The sequence below is a fragment of the Armigeres subalbatus genome, chromosome 2, assembly GCF_024139115.2.
Source record: "Armigeres subalbatus isolate Guangzhou_Male chromosome 2, GZ_Asu_2, whole genome shotgun sequence".
In the NCBI taxonomy this organism is placed as follows: domain Eukaryota; kingdom Metazoa; phylum Arthropoda; class Insecta; order Diptera; family Culicidae; genus Armigeres; species Armigeres subalbatus.
Genome location: NC_085140.1, coordinates 293,441,643 through 293,461,555, shown reverse-complemented (window position 1 = coordinate 293,461,555; position 19,913 = coordinate 293,441,643). Strand labels below are relative to the sequence as shown.

The 19,913-nt window shown below is 38.2% G+C and overlaps 1 protein-coding gene and 1 pseudogene across 1 annotated transcript; one reads left to right on the top strand and one right to left on the bottom strand.

The window, feature by feature from the left end:
* Window positions 1–7,972: 7,972 nt before the first annotated feature.
* On the bottom strand, window positions 7,973–8,507 carry LOC134216542 (large ribosomal subunit protein eL38). Its single transcript, XM_062695406.1, has 2 exons — window positions 8,360–8,507; window positions 7,973–8,279 (listed from the first exon to the last, which is right to left on the bottom strand). Exon 2 carries the CDS (start codon window positions 8,276–8,278, stop codon window positions 8,066–8,068), a length of 213 nt encoding a protein of 70 aa, XP_062551390.1. The 5' UTR covers window position 8,279; window positions 8,360–8,507; the 3' UTR covers window positions 7,973–8,065.
* A 5,767-nt stretch (window positions 8,508–14,274) lies between these two features.
* Window positions 14,275–19,913, top strand: part of LOC134209803 (protein arginine N-methyltransferase 9-like) — a 20,387-nt pseudogene continuing 14,748 nt past the window's right edge.

Sequence of the window (19,913 nt, the reverse complement as noted above, 5' to 3'; positions counted from 1 at the left end):
CGTCCATAATTTCATCTGCTAATCTATAAAACAATTTCTTGGGAATTTCTCTTAGAAACTGCTTCGGCATTCCTCCAGGAACTCTTCCTTAAATTCCTCCGGATAATCTCCAGGATTTTTCCGAATACCTCTATAATAATAGCGAAATCCTCTAGAATTACATTCTGGAATTCTTTTCCGCAATTATTTCTCTAGAAATTTCTTTAGGAATTTCTCCAGGAATTCATCCAATTTCCGAAATTCTTCCTTCCTTCAGGAATTTCTCCGGATTTTTCCATGAAATTGTCCTAGAATTCTTTCCGGACTTCACTGGAATTTACTCCAGAATTTCATTCGAAATTAGTTTGGGAGTTCCTCCAGGATATCTTCCAAGAATTCTTCCAGGAATTTCTTCAGAACAAAAAAGAACAGCTGGAATATTTCAGGATTTCATCTGGAAATTCTGCACTAATTCTTCCTGGTATTTTTTCGGAAGTTTCTTTAGATATTTATCCAGAAATTCCTTCATGAACTTCTCCAATAATTATTTCAGTACTACTCGAGAATTCCTCTGAAGTGCTTGTGGAGTTCCTCCGGAGCTCCCCAGGAGTTTTTCCAAAATCCTCTAGTAATCCCTCCAGGAATTTCACAGGGATTCATTGAGGATATTTGGCAGGAATTTCAAGGAAATGGGATTTCGTAAGTCTTTCTAGAAATTCAACCGGGTATTCCATCGGCTGTTCCTCAAATTTCTCCGGGGTTCCACTAGTAGTTCCTCCGGAAATTCATTCAGGCTTTTTCAGGAATTCATTTAGGCTTTCTTTGGGAATTTATCTACAAATTCCTTCAGAGTTCCTCGAAAATTTCTCTGGGAGTTCCTCGGAGGTCATTTAATAATTCTTCCAGGAGTTTCTCCTGAATTTCTGAAGTTCATCCAGAAGTTCCATGAGTTCCTCCGGAAATTCTTCCTGTAGTTCTTCAATAAATTCATCTAGAAGTTCTCCGGCAGCTTTTCCGAAAATTCCTCTGATAATTTCTCCGGGAATTTTCCTCTGAGTTCCTCGAAATTACTCCGGAGTTCCTTTCAAAGAAACACCGGAGGAACTGCCGTGAAACTCCGGAGAAATGCTTATAAAACTGCTGATGGATTCTCGAGGAATTCAAGTGAACTGCCGGAGGAGCTCCCAAGAGCTACTCTAACAATACTTTCCTTATCGATGAACGGACACAAAAGCTTCAAGGGTGATTTGGAAGATACTTGATGCATCCTTTTCAAGGAAATTATTTCCTCAGCGAAACATTCCTCTTGCACTAAGCAAACCAGCTTGTTTTTGGGTGCGTTAATCTCCTGTGCAGTTAGAAATAGTGATGTGTTCCGGTAATTTGACTGCCGACAATTGGACAAAAACCGTAAACAGAATGCTTCTAATCTGACTAAAGGAAGGAATGATGAATGAAGCGTGAAAAGAAAGCTCGGCTTCTCAGCTGCCACATTACTTCCACTTCAATTGGGATCAGGTCGGCGGATTCGACCATCCATTTTGACGGTGCTTCCTTCAGCCATGAAGGACCGTATTTCCAAAGATGACTTTCCAAGAAATCTTCAACGAACATGCCCGTATGCCCGTACGTCGCTGTCTGAATGATGGAAACACGATTTGCGACGTAGGTTTTCCACGTGTTAGGGGGAGCCTTCAACCAATGCAAAACAACGGTTGAATCGGACCAGAAAAACGCACTAGTTGTATCCAAAGAAAGAGCTTTAACCACCGTCTGGTACAGAGTTGCACAAGGGCGTAGCCAGAGGGGGGCAGGGGGGGGCGTCGCCCCCTTTAAATGGTGGAATGATTGAACGGGTACTGAAATGAATTCGCTTAAACATGTGCACTTTACAATCCAATCATATTCAGAAATAGGTTTTTGAAATTCAAAAGATTCCCATAAAACTTATAAGGATATCCAGGATCCATACTATATGAAAGTTCAAATCAACTCGAAACATTTCGAGCTCAAGAATTCTCCTAGAAATTCTTCTAGAAGCTCCCCTGGGAACTTCTAAATTCCTTCGGTAAGTTATCCACAAATTCCTCTGAAAATCGTTTGAAAATCCTTCTCCTGTAATTGTAATTTCTCCTTATCTAGAAAACCCCAACTATTTTTTTTAGGAAATTCATGAGGAAGTTTCTTGAAGATTTCTTTTCTTCCCTTCAAGTTTTATTTCTAGATATTTCTTCAGCTATTCTTCCAGGAAAATCTCCGGCATTTCCTTCAGGAATGCATTCTAGAGTTCCTCCAAGAACACATACGGAATTTCCTCCCAAAATTCCACTAGAAGTTTCTTCAGTAATTTATGACAGAAATCCTCCGATTTCGCTCCATAATTTCATCTGCTAATCTATAAAAAAATTTCTTCGGAAATTCTTCTAGAAACTGCTTCGGGCATTCCTCCAGGAACTCTTCCTTAAATTCCTCCGGGATAACTTCCAGGATTTTTTCCGGGAATACCTCTATAAATTCAATAGCGAAATCCTCTAGAATTACATTCTGGAATTCTTTCCGCAATTATTTCAGAATATCCTTCAAGAATTCCTCTAGAAATTTCTTTAGGAATTACTCCAGGAATTCATCCAAGTATTTCCCCGGAATTTCTTCCCTTCCTTCAGGAATTTCTCCGGGATTTTTTCCGCGAAATTGTCCTAGAATTCTTTCCGGACTTCACTCGGAATTTACTCCAGAATTTCATTCGGAAATTAGTTTGGGAGTTCCTCCAGGATATCTTCCAAGAATTCTTCCAGGAATTTCTTCAGAACAAACAAAGAACAGCTGGGAATACTTTCAGGATTTCATCTGGGAAATGGCCGGAGTTTTTATGAGAAACAGCACGAAAGAATTATCTGAAGGATTCCCTGCAGAACTTATAAAGGAATTCGTAGAGAATTTCTTGGAGTAAATAATGGTGGAATTTTTTGGTCAATTCCCGGCGAAATTGATGGTGGAATTCCTGAAGACATTGCCGAAGAAATTGGTTGTGGATTTGGTTTCAAAGTGTTTGGAGCTTACAAGGAAAAAGTACCAAGCACTAATATTCATGTGTTTTTATAAAACTACTATAAAACTACGATTCAGAAGATCTAAAAAATTTGCCCCCTCCCCCCAATCGAAATCCTGGCTACGCCCATGGAGTTGCAGCTTCTTTGGCAGCACACAGTTCCACCATCTCATATGCTGTGTGCAGTACTGGAATAAGTCGTGATCGTCATAAGACAGAAGAGCAAAGCGCCTTTTTTATTTAAGGCGACCAAATCAAAGAATCGTGGGTTCTATGATCAATTTCGCAAGGAAGGCAGTCATGAAAGAATGTTGTGCTTTATTTTAAAATTAAAATTTCTAAATTATTTTAATACATATATGCAAAGAATAGTGACTAGTCGATAAATTAATCATATTCCTTTAATTCACCGGGTTGAAAGTGATAATAAACACAAAAACAAAGCAGATATTGTACACTTTCATGCCCTGTCACGGGACAAAATTAAATATTTTTTTAGATTTTTGTAGCTTGCCATTCAGATATGGGCAGATATGTAAAACATCGTGTGACATCTCATTGAAAATGAGAAATTCCACTACTGGCTGTGTGACGCTAAAAACAAGCCCCTAATATTTAATGCCTAAAAAATAAAAATAATTTAAATGAATAGGTTCACTAAATCTTACACTTTGAATCGATCCCGGCTGACTTCCGCGTTAAACAATGTGTTCTCATAATAACGCACCGAATTGGGGAATAAAATGCAGTCTAACGCAGAGTTATTGGAAATGAACGAAAAAGCTCGTTTCCTACATCCCACCAATAATAAATTCTATTAGTTGCTTTCTCTTATCCTGTCACATTAGCAGCTTGTTTACCATCAAGACTGTCACGAACCTAACCCAAAAATTCCAACAAATTCTGCATGAAGTCGTGGAAAGTGCAGAGGTATATTCGGCTTGCAGTAGGCGAGTGATTGCATCATCATTTCTTCTCCTTCCCTACTTTGACTTGTATCCTGACGTGGCAGAGTGACCTTAACAAACGGGATCACCAGTACTTGCACATTGAAGAAGAGTGCTAGTTTCTGTGCAAGAACAGCTGATCCGGTCATAATAGAGTAGCAAATGCGGGCAGTAAATCAAGATCAAGTACCGTGATGTGCCCTAATTTCGCGCGCGCCCTAACTTCGCGCATTAAAAAATCATTTATTTTTTTCAATTTTTAGGTACCAGTAAAAATTGAAAAATCTGGAGGATTACAAAATATCATTATTGTTGAATGTTTTTCATGAAAAAATTTGAAAAACAAACTTGGTTTAGTACACCAAATAAAATTATTTCAATTTGATCCTCCCATCGACCGCCATATTTGCTTGTGCTTAGCACAGCGACGAAGAACATGACCCAAGTAAACAAATGATTTCACTGTACAAAACTGGCTACTTTTTGGAAATATTTGTATCCATTATGCTCTTTTGGATATGTTTATTCGTCATTACTATTGAAAAGTGTAAAATTTTATGTATTTTGTGTTTATTTAGACTTTTGCTTTGAGAGCGAAATTAGGTATATGAGAGTAGTTTTGGTGCCTAATTTCCTTTTATTGTTGTTGCGTATTTTCTTTTGCAACATTCTAATGAAACAAAAGCAATATAATACACAAGACAGTTTGACACTGAATAGAACCCGAAAAGTTCATTCCCATACGCTTTTTATCTAATTTTCAGGCGGATAACCACCGACATCGACTAAATCCGATGTGTAAAATGATGCTAAAATGTGCGATGTGTAAAATGATGCTAAACTTAAGATTAAAATTACAACAGCTTTTTCGATAACGTATATAATATTGAAGATGTCTTGAATAAAAATACATATTTGAAGATGTCCTATGTAATGCAACGTACACACCAGTCAAGCAGTTGGACGAACATTGACTCCGCCCCCAAGAAAACGCTTCGGTTGCTGCTTTGTTTGAGCGTGTGTAAAGTTGTTCGAACAACCATTTGACAGTTGGCGGCTCGGTTGGAAAAATTAAAACGGTTTGATTTTTGTTTGAGTTGTCGGGGTGGAGTCAAGGTTCGCCGAACATGTTTGAGCATTTGTAGTGAAGTTGCACAAACCCCACTATATATTTTTTGATGGTTGGTGCTCGAGTTGCTGCTTCGGTCGTTCGTGTGTGATATTGTTGGTCGAATAAATTGATTGTTCGTGTCGCTGTTGGTAAAACTTTATGGATGTTTGAATAAACGAGAGGTGAAGTCAATGTTGGTCAAACGGCTTGACCGTGTGTACGTTCCATAAGAGATAGCGGAATTTAAGACTTTCTTTCACGACGTCTCGAAAATTTAAACTTTTTTTCACACACCAGCTAAACATTGCTCATACAATGCCTTTTTTCTTAAAATATGATTTATATTTCAGAAGCAAACGATATTTTAGGAATTGTGTCAACTAAAATGCATAAAGTAAAATCTAAGCAAAGCTCCAGGGTCGAAATATAGGAACATACCATTTCGACTAAAGAATGGGTCACTGACGGCTGTCTGATACCGTTATCTGCATGTTTTGAACAATGGATGCATATTGGATAATTGATTATATTTCATCAAACCAATAACGATATTCAATTCCAAACATGAGCGAAGTTAGGAACACTTTTGCGCGAAATTAGGAACTATCCTATTTTCTTGCACGAAATAAGGAGCATACAACGGTCTCGGATTCATACTTCAATTTTTTTTTAAATGGCAGCAAAATTTGCAAGTAACTTTTTTTTGAGAACCTAGAATCCTTCTACTACTTGATGCAGTAGCAAATGTTTCCAAATCGCCACTACATGTTTTTTAATGAACGTTTTAACTTTGTCAGATCTTAAGTGCGCGAAATTAGGGTACTTCACGGTACTGGAAGTGAGCGAATAATATAAACCTGTTTTTCTTTTCCGAAAAATGATTTCTCGGTAGAAATCTGCATGATTAGTCATAGGTACCACGGAAGTTTTTAGAATTTTTAGTGCGAAAGGAACAACAGAACGGATCGTTTTGGTAGAACACGAAACAAAAATTATGAAGATTCAGATACAACGGGCATGGGATTGAACTCCCGACCTCCTGCTTATAATGCATATCCAAAATACGCATATTTTCCTATTTGCTTCGTGAACGATTTTTGCTATGGAATTCGACAGCGCATGCAAACATCAAAACTGGGGAGACTTAATCTACTTTCTATAATATCTACTCAATAAATATTCTTTTAGAGCAAACCCTCCATTACATCTGTCAAATCTACAGAAAATTAACCGCTTGAGAACAATTTATATTTTCTTAAATTTATTCGCCAAATTTTTGTATGGATGACTAATGAGGGATCAAGTCTTCTCATATTGAGGCAACAACTTAAAATCAAAATATCCTGAAATTGTGAAGGAATGTTGGCATTTTTATCAGTGAAGATCATTTATTGGGCTGTGCAAAAATGATAGTATTTGGTCATTATTGGGAGAAGTTGTTCAAATTTTGCGTGGCCACTAAGTACATCTTTAGGAGAAACAAAACACAGTAAATAATAGTGTAAATAAGGTTGTCAATAAAAGAATCATTTGTCTAGAGGATCTATTATAAAAATGCGCTTTAATAATACTACTTTAGTTCTCGGTAAAACAGGGGAGAATCAAGTCCCCCAAGGAATCAAGACTTCCCACCTTCCCCTACTGTATAAAGTTTGAGTTAAAAAAAATGGAAATCGGCAGGTCTTCTGCTTGCATGACTGTATACTAATTTATAAATTGTGTTGTTAAACACCTTCAATAAGCTACATGTGAAATGCCATTAAGAGCAGCGAGTTGAATGGCTGGCGAAGTTTCAGAAGTTTCACTTTTCCAAGGTCCGTAATTTCATTCCCGCTATGAACAAAGCATTTTCCGACGCATACATAAAGCTTTATTTAAAAAAAATAAGTCGATAGATTCAAAATAGTTGAAAATAGTGACTTTTTGTGAGAAAAAGTGACTTTAGTGACTTTAGGTCGAAAAAAGAGACTTTTTAGTTACTTGTCTGAAAAAAGTGACCAAGTCACTAAAAAGTGACCCGCTACCAGGCCTACTATAAAACCTTAAATTAAGTGACAACGAAATTTAAAAAAAAAGTGAAGTGCCAATTTCTAACGAATATTTCAAAAGCTAGGTATTTAGGTTGAAAAATTCCATTTTCCATTTTATTACCCCTTTTACATTACAGAGCACCTTCCCTTGGATTAATAAAGTAAAAATGATGCTTACTGATGCTACAATCGTAGATAGAGATCTTGCCATACTTTCCCCTAATGCTTAGTGCTTTTCTTAAAGCGTTCACGATATATAAACAGTTTATCTTTTTTATATTAAGGAAGAAGGATCATTTGGGCTCTTATCTTGGTTCCCAAGCAAGGTTTATTCCTTGGATGCATTCCAGCTAAATGACTTGATTTCTTGTACATCCCTTCAGATACTAATCTTGAAGTAACTTATGCACAAGTGACTCACAATAAGAAACTTTTTAGTAAGTTTATAGGGGAACTGCTCCTAATTCCATCTTACTGTTTCCAAAGATTTAAAAAAAGAAATAAAGCACCAACTTTATTGGTTTTGTTTCACGAAAATAACACTGCTTTTTTTATTTTTGGTGGGATGAACATGAGATAAAGAACCAGAACAGTTACCCTACTTTGGTAAGGTCTTGAAGCCAAAATAGTAAAATAGTATTTTTTTGGGACTTCCGCTTTGCTAGTATTGGTAAAAAGTAAGTTTACCGGCAGAAAATTTTTGTTTTAGAAGTATGCTGAAGTACAACAGCTCGTCTTCAATGCTTTAACCTACCTGCATCGTTCCACACTAAAAATCAGCTTATTCCTTCATATTCTTCAACGGGATTTCTTTACAATTCACAGGGCATTCAACGAACGTTTGTTACCATCTCGATTACGTTTTCCTCATTGACTTTTATTTGGAATTAAATATGTCAGCGAGTTCAACACCATCCATCCGTAACGAACCACTCTCCTCCAGAAATGCTCACTTGACTTCCTTGACCTGCAGACCGGGAGGTAGAGACTGCTTCAGTTTTTCGGCCTTCTCCTTGTCCTGGACAACCAGCGTGTAGAGATACCGGGAGCAGCGGATCTTGAACTTGGTGTTGTTTTCGTTCTTCTTTATCTTGACTGCACGGGCATCCTTCCGGCGAGCCTTGATAAGGAAGTCTTTCACTTCTTTAATTTCCTGCGGCATCCTAGGAGAAATACGCACAAATCAATAATTACTCCATTCGGTCGAGTCCATGTTCAACACATTTTACACAGTTTCACTCACTTGCAGTACGATTTTTAAACGAAAATCGAAAAAAATATTCTCCGCGTTCGGAACGTGTGTGCTGTTGACGTTTAGCACAGCCCGAGAAAGAAAGACAAAAAGTCAAACATGGCCGAACATCAACTTCCGCTGATAGATGCGTCGCGCGCCACCTGGAGGAAATTGTTCGGAGCTTCCACAGCAAGGAACAGTCTGGTACAGTCAGTGCGCGATATTGCGGTTTTTGCACTTTACAAGAGTTCTGCGAGAATTTTTTCTCAGTCATCAATCTTATGGCGGTAACCTGCTCGGAAAGATCTTCTAGATGTCACCCGTGATATCTCTGAGACAAAAAATTAGTCTCCTAGATATTTTTCTTCGATGTCTAGAACCTGTCAGACCTCAAATCCGCCTTCAAATGCAACAACCGTTTCTACCTCAAATTTAGAACTGATAAACCGGTTGAGATTTGACAGATAGAATCTCTTCGATGTTTCTTAGATACCTCTTAGACATGGGTACCACTATTCTAGTAGAATTTTCCTAGATATCTTGGAGATATAATTTTCTTCTTCTTTTTATTTTGAAATTGTCGGATTATTTACTTTTTCGAAGCTGTTTCATAGTTTGGATTTTTTTTTATTTTATATTTCTTTTTTATGTTTATAATGATAAAATTAAAAAGGCATGGAACGTCTGTCACCGGAATCGTGGAAGCATGCGGAACACCCTGCGATGTGGTGACTCCATAGCCCTGAAAATCCCTGAGTAATCCTCCCGCTGCGCAATGAGTGTTTCGTTATATTAGATTGGCCAAATCGGGTACCTCGTCGATGAAGCCGGTGACATCGTTCCGAACATCTCTCGAGCGTGAAGCATATGATGGATGATTTTAAATTGGGATCTGACCCGGATGAATTTTTGGTTGGTCCCGCAATGATTTTAACCGGCAGCTGGTGTCGCCTGCAAAATTGAAAAAAGCTCATTTAGAAGTGCTGCTGCTATTTCAATACAGTGAAATGAAATGTATAGTGATTCCTGGTGTCTCAGGTGAGGATAATCCTCAGATTCTTACCGGAAATAAAAATACGGCAAATAGAAACGTTAACCTTCCAGTTCCTCAGTTGGTTCTTCTCCGATGGGATACTTTTGTATGCAGTAACAGATTCATTCGCCTGTTTTGGGAATTTCCGGGACTCGGGTAATCACTGACCTTTGTACCTAAGGCTTTGAAGCCAAGCACATGGTTCTTCAACGGTGGCTATAATTATAAAATAGATATTTGTTATCGTGAACAAACAAATTGAATAATTTTGTTTTGGTTTGGATAAAAAGCAAAACAAAATATTGTGCTTAATCAAAGCTTGGCCTTAACGTTTATCAACGAACTCCATTTCATCCGACGAATTGAGCTAGCACTTCGGTATCCAGCAGCAAAAGCACAATAAGATGCCATTTACGGCAAAATTTCCATTAGCACGCCAACTGTTCACGCTAGAGCCTTTTTCTGCGGTTTTTTGCCAACGCCGCGTATCACTCTATTGTGCTTTTCTACCAACTGCACTTTGGCCTTAGCGGAAGACGCCCTTCTGAGTATGCTAATTTCGTCGATCCGGAGAGGATTCAAATTTAATCAGAAAGAACCAGTCACGATCTCAAAAGGAAAAGACATGTTGTCGGTACAAAAGATGGCGACGAAAAGAAAAAAAAGATAGTTGAACTGCTAGCGTGCTTGATGTGTGAGTGTCCGGTGAAACCTTGAAAACAAGATGAAGTTGAAACTTCGCTAGAGTTGGTTTGCGTCTTATCGAGGTAGATTCCTGGTCGCTGTTATAGATATCGTTCCGAGTGGGAAGCACCAACGAGGATACAGTATCCCCCCGCTTATCCGGACCTCGCTAATCCGACGACTCGTTAGTCCGGATCTCGCTATTTCGGAATTTTCCGATTAAAAGTATCAACACATTTAAACACATTATGCTGTCAGTTTTTAAATTTGTGCTGTGATTTTGTTTTGGTTCATTTGTATGGATTTGACAGTCGGATTAACGAGAGAAACCCCGATAGTCCGGCCATACATTTGTCGGATCAGCGGGGGTATACTGTATTGCAATTTTCTTCCGAAACGCGAAATGCAAAGATCTTGCAAGAAGTTTCCAACCAAAATGCAAGCAGCGAGCTGTCAACTTTTTGGTGTCAAATCATATCCCTTCTATGAGCTTGAAAGAGAAGGACGATTAGACGTCAGCTAAAAGCTATCCGTTTGTTTTCGTCGAGCATTTTTTTTTTGAAGCGCGCCAAAAACAGTGATGCCAGACTTTCAGGAATGACTTTAACTGTATAATTACGACTACCGTGGGCCCTCGGTAATATGACTGCTTTTAATCTGAACACTTTTAATTTGAACTCCCCGTTGGTTTGAACATAGTTCAAATTAAAAATGGTTCAAACGTCATTTAGCACGTGGAATCGATAGAAACATCGTGAAACGGAACGCAGAATCAAAACAAACCAGCAAAGAGAGCGGCCAGAAACCAGTTTTTCTGATGCAAATAGAGTAACCAGAAGTTCAAATTAAAAATGAACCCCGTTAATTTGAATGAGGTACCGTTCAAATTATCGGGGGTCCACGGTAGAGGCCTGAATAAGAGAAACGCGGATAGAAAATATGACTCTGCCAACACTGCATTCAATCTTCTTCATCAAAGAGCAACACATGAAAAGGAAGAAATGGTTTATGTAGATAAAATCTAACAACCCGCTATTTAATGTGTCCACATCACATGACAATAGAATCCAATAAATAATGCAATTTAATTTCATAATCTATAAATGACTGGCATATATTATTGCAAACTAATGTAAAATGCATTCAAATTTGTTTATTTAAAAACGGCATAAAATTGAATTTAGCCGTTTTGATTATTTGAGCCAACATTTTGGCTGCTTGACAGGTCTCCTGCTCGATTGGCTGCTGTTTTTTGACGGTTCGATTGGCGGCACATACCTATTCGCGTTTCTCTTATTCAGGCCTCTAATTACGACAATCAAAAAATATGTTTTTGAAGTGAAATTTTTCGTGTTTTACCAAGTATTTTACTGTTTTGAAAATTGGATATTTCTTAGAATATAGTTTAGCTGAAAACCAAAGATTTTATTTGACTCCTCCAAGACCGTAAACAATATTTTTGCGAAGTATAAAAACATTTTTATTTTCATTGCCATCAACACTGGTTGCAAGATTTTCAGGCATTCCTCAACATTTGCTAGCCAGATTCCATGCATTTTGACATTCCACTGCAACCTGCAATAATACTCGATTTAATACGGGTTTTCAATAGTCCGGTATTAAAGTTAATACCTCGAACGGTAAGCACCAAGTTCGTATTAAGTACGCAGCCATATTTTACTATGAAGGCTTTTGAGGTGGTGAATGAGAATGATGGAATCATAAAAATGCGTGATGACTTCTGTTGTTTGTTTTATTCATATTTCGCTTCAAAATTTATCAGAATTCCTAAATCATGGGGTAAAGGTTACCTTTACACCTGGAAAATTTTCCGCCGGATTTTGGTCCCTGTGCATTTTAAATGGGGCTGATTTTGATTTTCCGTGCCCAAATCCTGAAAAACATCGCATATGCAAAAATACATGGGGAAAAAATCCGCGGATCAAATTCTGAAGTGTGAGGCTACCTAAAATCGATTAATTTTTCCGGAAAACTTTATGTTATGGTAGTTCCATTAGTTTTGGCATGGATTCCGCAAATATATCAAAACATACCAGTAGTTTACCTTGAAATTTGTTTAGGTAATTCCACCGGTAATTAATTTAGCAATTCCACCGATAATTCTGATAATTCTGTAACTCCAGCGCAAATTCTAACAGTGAATCTATCAGGCATTCCTCCAAGAATTCCAGCAATAATTATATATATCTCCACCAGTGATTTTCCCGAATTCCTTCCGGAACTTTATGAGACCTCCACAAGTGAATACCTCCTGGATCTTCAAAAGCAGTTCCTCCAAGAACTTTTTTCAGGAACTCCACCAGGAATTCCTTCAACAATTTCTCAAGGAACTTCAACAAAAATGCTTCCAAAAACTCCACAAACAATTGATCCAGGATCTTCACAAGGTTTTATTTCAGCATTCCCAAGGATTCATCAAGGAACTTAACCAGGACTTCACAAGGAATTCTTTCAGTATTCAATCAAGAAATCTCTTCACTCACTCCATTAAGAATTATTTCATTAACTTCTACTTTTTTTTATCAACTCCTTCAAGAACTCACATACAAGGACTTCTCCTCCCACGGACTCCATCAGAACTGGAGGAACTTTCGAAGGAATTCATGGAGGAACTTCTGAAGGAATTCCTGAAGGACTTCTGAAGTATTCATGGAGTGAACTTCCGAAGGAATTCCTGGAGAAACTTACGAAGCGAATTCCTGGAGAAACTTCCGAAGGATTTTCTGGAGAAACTCTTTCGTTGAATTCCTTTTGCGAAACTTCCCAAGTGGAATTCCTCGAGAACTTCCAAAGGAATTCTGGAGGAAACTTCCAAAGGAATTCCCGGAGGAACTTCCGAAGGAAATTCCCGGAGGAACTTCCGAAGCGAATTCTCATAGGAACTTCCGAAGAAATTCTACAGGAACTTCCGAAGGAATTTCATAGGAACTTCCTTCCGAAGGAAATTCCCATAGGAACTTCCGAAGGAATTCCTATAGGAACTTCCGCGAAGTGGAATTGATTATCACACAATAAAACAAACATTGTAACAGCCGTATTATGTAAATTCTTAAAATGAGTTACCCCTCAGTTTAATGTGTAACCATTATAAACAATATTTATATCAAAACGCTTGACGTATGTCAAGTCGTCATCGAATAAAATGAACTGGCGTTTGCTCTAAGGCCTCTTTCAACATCGTCGAACCACCATACGAGTAGTCATTTTGTATTTATACTAAAACTTAGCTCTGAAAAACCACTACCGCTGCTGAATAAACTAAAAGTATAGCTTTCTCCGGGTCTTTGATAGTCCTCCGCGAGTGTTCGGTCCGCCTCAGTGTTATCCGGTTATAATATTTGGCGACGAGGAAAAAGGAAGTGAACACTTAGTAAAAGCAACAATCAATATGAAACTAGCGATTTTTTAGTGGTTCCAGTTTCGCACACTATGAACAACAATCCTCGGTACCCAGTTATGTCATCTTTGCAAAACAATACGTAATCTATGAACGATCCTTTAGAATCATGGTTTAGCACCAATGCCATAGCAACATTTTCGTAATAGATTTTTCGCAAAACACAACAATAACAATCACAGCGAAAATGTTGGCTGACCTTGACAAGATTCATCCGTCGCATTATTATATAGGTAAAATTCCATTTTTATTAAAACGTTTGTTTTTTTTTCAGCTATGAAATTTCGGCAAGTAATAATATTAAATATTGTTGAGATGCAAATTATATGAGTCTAAATTTTATGGCCCCAAAACCGCTTCTGTTCCAGAAGGGAACTGGCCTTAACCCCTTAGCTGCTGGTCTAGCCACGGCAGCTGTCTGGGCTGGGCGCAGAAGACTTCTTTGTTAACTCCGGGTCCTCAGGGTCACTGGTGTGGGAAGCTGGAGCGTGAAGGACCCAACCATGGAATTGAATAATCTACATAGAGTGTTTTTATTACCAAAAAACACCATAGGTGCGGGATGGTCGGGGTGGGTCAAGTTGAGAGGAAGGTTAAAGCGCAACAAGAAGGAAATTCAGCCAGAGGAAATCATGGCAATGTACGGGCCGATCGTTATATTGAACGATGATTCGGCTAGCGGGCTGCAAGCCGTAATGGCTTTCGGTGTCGAAAACGAGTGGTCGGCCGTTGAAGCCACAGCCGACGGGTGGTTGTAGAACGATCTCGTGGTTGGCCAGATAGATAACAATGCGGGTGATGGTGGTACAGGTAAATGTGCCGGAGGATGGACGATTACACGGCTACGGGCCTCAAAAAGAAAAACGGACGATATGCGGCCGCGCGATTATGGACAGTTAACGGGCTCCGAGCGCGACAAGGTAGTCGGTCGGAGGCAAGAGCTTCGATTGACGCGGCTTACAAACGGTCGAACGGCCTACGATGCGGCGCGGGTGGTGGGGTTTGACAGACAACAGTTGCTTTAACAAAGAAGGTGGTCGGGTGATCGTCAGTAGGGTATCGACTATATGTCGACGATAGTATGGAACGGCAAATTTTGAAGCCACTTGGACGGATGGCCGAATCTGGATGCGGAGTGACAGAATTAACTCAAGGCGGTGGCTGACCAATTATTCGGCGGGAAACGCACTTGGGCGTCCTTATTCCGGTGTCTCAATTAACCTCGTGTCGTGACCGACAACGAGGCCAATGGTGGATTAAAATTTTTACAATTTATTTTTCGCGAAATCGTACTCCTCTATACATCAGAGTAAGAAACCCCATTACTTCTGACCAATTGCTTTGGCTCCATTCGTCCGTAGCCTTCTGGTTGGACACACCAATTGAACCACGGAAAGCATGCGTTTATAAGAAGAGTCAATGAGCAGCTCGAAGTTGTTCCCATCCCTCCTAGCATGTCCATTTGTTGACGAAAAGAAAGAGCAGTACGGGAACAGCTTCGAGCTGCTCATTGACAGCACTAATATTTCCGTTTCTCTATCCCTTTACTAAATATGCCGACGGAAATACTGTGTAAGCTTGAGTGTCCAGGATCTGACGATCCTGTCTAGCGGGACCCGTCTAACACCATGGAGACCCTAGGTGCTTCTTTTTCCGTGTCATGATGCTCATGGCACCAGGCTTGATGGCCGCAATGGCATACCGTAGTTTTGTTTATGGACGACTGATACTTCCTGTACGAACTGGATTTGTTCGATTCCTTTCACAATTAATTTTACTGCGGCAAACTGCGCGTCAACAACAGCTGTGGCCCTGGCCTGTATTTCGAACTGAACTAAGCCGCAATATGTAGGTAGAGACTGCCACATTTCAAAGAAACTTTACAAACACTCAATCACGTGCATCCTGAAGAAAAAAATCAATCTATCAAGTTCATAAACACTTCGAAAATACTGTAATTATTTCAATTCAGACGTATAAATATACATTTATACTTCATACGGCGGGTCACAAAGGATAAAACTGATCAAATGTTGAAAGAGGATTTGGGTTGAAAAGTGCTCGAGCGTGTGATGCTAAATAATATTTTTCAGTAATATTCCTTTAGTAATCATTACGGCAATTGTAAAATAATTACAGCTAATGCCCTCAACAAATTGTGTGAATAAGATATACTTGGAATAACTTCAGCACATCCTGAATAAATGTTTTTAACCACGTGCTCCAAGATCAAAAGAAAAAAAATATTATTATAAGTATGAATTGAGAGCGTACTTGATGAGAGTGGATAATTGTTGAGTCTAGGTCTGAATGGTAAACCTGGAAACTGCTTTTTATCGTTCTTGGGGGAAAAATGAGAGACGAGTGCCAGGAATTAGTTCATTCTTCGTTAATCTTTTCAAAAGGACTTAAGTAGATGCCATATGAATTAATTTGAATAGCACAATCAACAGAGCAACAGAGCTTTTGATTGCAGGTACTCAAATTAATTCATGAAAAAATGTTACTTTAGGTCCTTTGGAAAAGTTAAGCTGGAGAATTCAGCAATTATATTGTTTCAAATCCGCCGGTGGTATATATATCCATTATTTATCTCGCCAACGTTATATTAAATGGATCTGTCTCAGTACAAAGAAAACATCTCTTTGCATTGAATTCCATCGGAAATCCAATTTTCGTCAAACTGGAGCTAATGAATCCGGCATATCGTCTAGTGTAAACCCTTCAAGACTGTTATTTGGCGGCACCCTTTGATCATCGCCCAAGAAGTGAAACGAGTAGCAAGTCCAGCGTTGTCTTTCAAACGAGGCGCTGTCCGCCGGCACATCTATCGTCATCAAAATGCGGCGCATAAAGCATCGGAATTCATGTCATCACCGGCCAGGGAAGCGATTCTCCAAAAATGTCCACATTTATCCTACAATTCCTACAAGGAAACCCCCAAAACCTCCTCTAGAAAAACTCTGAGAATTCCTCTAGAATTGAATTCTCCAGAAGGTCCCCTGAAAAGGAAATTTCTCGTGAAGTTTTATTAATACTGGGGTATCCTCTCTCTATTCCGTAGCGCTTGACTCTTATATCTCCATTCCTGAAAGCAAGCAAGTATATCCAATCTTGAATATAGTACCGAAATATACCCTAAAAACAAGAATATTATAAAGATTATAAAGTTTTTAGAAAACATTTTTTAATCATTGCAATTCTGCCATATTACTGAAACATCCCCGCAAAATAATAAACAATAAACAACTTCGGAAAAATCCCTATGACAGATTTTCAGAAGTAGCACACAAATTCAAATTCAAACCAAAAGGTTGCTCTGTTTTACTGGGTACCGCCTGGGTACACGGTATAAAATTTTAAAAGCTAAATAGATTAAAGTTTAATCTAAAACCATATTCGGTCTATCCACTCATTGCAAGGATTATTTTTATTGAATTCTATTGAAGATTAAATTCTGATTTAATCATTGCAAGGCTTTTCTTGGCATGCTTTGTAAGCAAAGTGGTGCAGTATAATATTTATTTACAACTTAAATGTCAACATTTCGAGACAAAAAAAATAAATCTGTAAATCAGAACAGAAATGGTAACTTTTATGCCTCGGAAAAATCACCACAATTTTGCAAAAATGCCGTGGTAGCCGGTCGCACCGGAAATTTTGTAGGTAAAAGACGGAAAAATCAAATTCAAACTATAAAAAGCAATGATTGCGAAAAGTGAGTGGAATTGTTGGAATACGGGGGTGATTACGGTTAAAGAGAACGATAGCGGTCGAGGAGAACCACTAATCAGCGAAAAAATTGAACAGTAACAAAATCGATCACAAGTTTTCACAAACATAAAATACTGTACGGAGGGGAAGCTCCGTTGTTGTTGTTGATGTTGCTACAGACGGATTTGAATCCGGAATGTTCTGTTCTTTTCAGGATTAAACGAATTGGAAAAAAAAAAAACTTGTGCGGTTCTTTATGATTCGATTTTCTACAGATTTATCGTTGATCAGGACTTGCGTGTATCATGCGAAAAACCAGTTGTATTTGTGGGGTCGTATTGTAGGTTCGGTGCAGCTCCGGATAGTACGCAAAATGATCCATGGATGTTTTAATTTTCACTCTTATCGCTGACTGCGCAAAGCCATCGGACTGACCCATGGATTGCCCTACAAATAAGCTTGGAAAAACTGGAAGAAAAATTTAAAGTATTTATGGCTGCAGTTCTGACTCTACCTAGCTGAACGATGAAAGGCTACAATGATATTTCTTTTCTAACTCCTAAGAGGTAACAATGCGAGCTTGCTAAGCATTTGAAAGATTATAGTTTCAGTAAATCATTTTGATGCTTTTGAAAACCAGCTTTAGCTAGATTTATTCATTAATCCTTGTAATAATTAAAAATTCGAAGAAAGCTTTTAGGAAAACATAAAATAGTAAAGCTAAATAGCTTTTTTCTATTTATCCGTGTACCGCAAAGTTTAGAACACTGGAACCATAAAATGAGTACTAATTTACTCTGACCCCAACATCTTGATAATTATATCTACACGCTTAGATAAGATTACCTAAAATTAGGTTTTTATTTTACCTAAAATTAGGGTATTGTATGTTTATACAAATATCGGTAAAAATTAACGATAATTAACGTTAGTTTTACTCGACGATTCTTTAGGTATTTGACGTTTTCGACGAGGACGTTATTTTTTACCTGTCAAATAGTTCTTCATGGACTTAGTTAAAACGAATCTATTGCTGCTGATATTCCGCCGGTAAGTTGCTGCTCTCGATTTTATTGATATTTTTGAGGCCTCTCCCTGCCCCGAGCTTCCGGATTCCGGAAGCTTCCGGAAGGTAAATGAACGATTCTATAAAGAGACGGCTTTTGACCGCAACATTTTCATTTTCAGAATTTCGATAATTGTCAAAGGTTTGCCTTTACAGAACCGCAATATGTTTGTACAGCAGGATTCTCCATATCGACACATCCGTTCATGGTGGTGCATCTGAACTTTTTGTTCCGTCCATTCCAGATCCCGGAAGTCTATCTCTTCCGGCTGATAAGTCCAACCTGGCAAGTTGAGCTTGAGTAAAAAAGGAGGGAGAGTAGTTGATTGGCAGTTTGGTTTTAGTATACAATATTCAGGAACATTTTCCATTACAGAAAACTGTCAAACTCTTCGAAATTTCCTTGCACATGAAACCACCGAGTTTCCCGGAGTCAACTTCAAAATTCTCAAAAAGATTCCAGCGATTCCAGATTCCCAGTTTTTTTGCTGTTCAGAATAAGATTTCAGCCGGAAATGTTCCGCATCGCGAGTCCCACTCTAACATGAGTGATAAATGTATCAACTAATAAAAAATGTTTGTTGGGCTTGCATTTGACATCCCACCGTCCCAATTTCATATCCTACCAAAACACCTATTTTGCGTATTAATTCAAATCTGCTCGAACAGGATGAAACTGGGAACGTGAGATAGATAGGTAATCGTTGTTCCTTATTTTGAATACATTAAAATAAAATCCGGGTAATGAATATTATTTCCATTTTCATTTTCAAAATCAAAATAAAGAATAAAAACCTAATTTTCGGTAAAATTTACCGATCTTAAGGTATAATTTCTATCGTTTTCGCAGCACCAAAATATAAAATAAAAACCTTTTTTTCGGTAAAAAATAACGATTAAAAACGGTAATTTATAACGATAATTCTTGTTCACCACCATTATTGTTTCATATATATTTAGGTAATCGATGATTACCTACATTTTAGGTATGTGCACTTTAGTTCGATTATCATATTTTCTACCGAATTTTAGATTATCCAATCTAAGCGTGTATGGTAAAAGTGCGCGTGCATAAATCGAGTGGACTTTGCCTGTGCGTGAAGCTGTTTTGCTTTCGTTTTGAGTGAGTAGTTTTGTTCCCGGCGGAGGCGCGATTTTTAGCAGCAGCAGCAAAAGACCGGTATAGGAATCGAAACAAATCATGGGGGGATTTCCTGGAGAAGCAGTATTGGTAAAGTAAAAGGGCTTGAAAAAGCTAGTGAAAGCATCGTTCTTAGTGCTAGTGGAAACACCATTTTTGTGGTGTATGATAGTGAATTCATTTCATCGAAACAAAACAAAAACAACACGGGAGAAGAAAAACTTTTGAAAAAAAGACATTTTTTGTTTGGATAAAAGATTTATTTTTCTTTTATTGTGTTTAGTCGGTGATAATTATGCTAAAATTGAAAATACACCTATTGTTTTATTATTTTAATAGAAAGTTGGAAACAACAAAAGAAAAGTGAAATTTTTTTTGAAACTATTTAGTTAGTGGGGATTGATAAGTGTTTTTTTTCTTATTTATATTCCATATGTAGAGGGCGGCGATTGCCGACAGACAGCAGGTTTTTTTACCCTTTTGATTAGCAAGCCTGTTGAAGGTAAG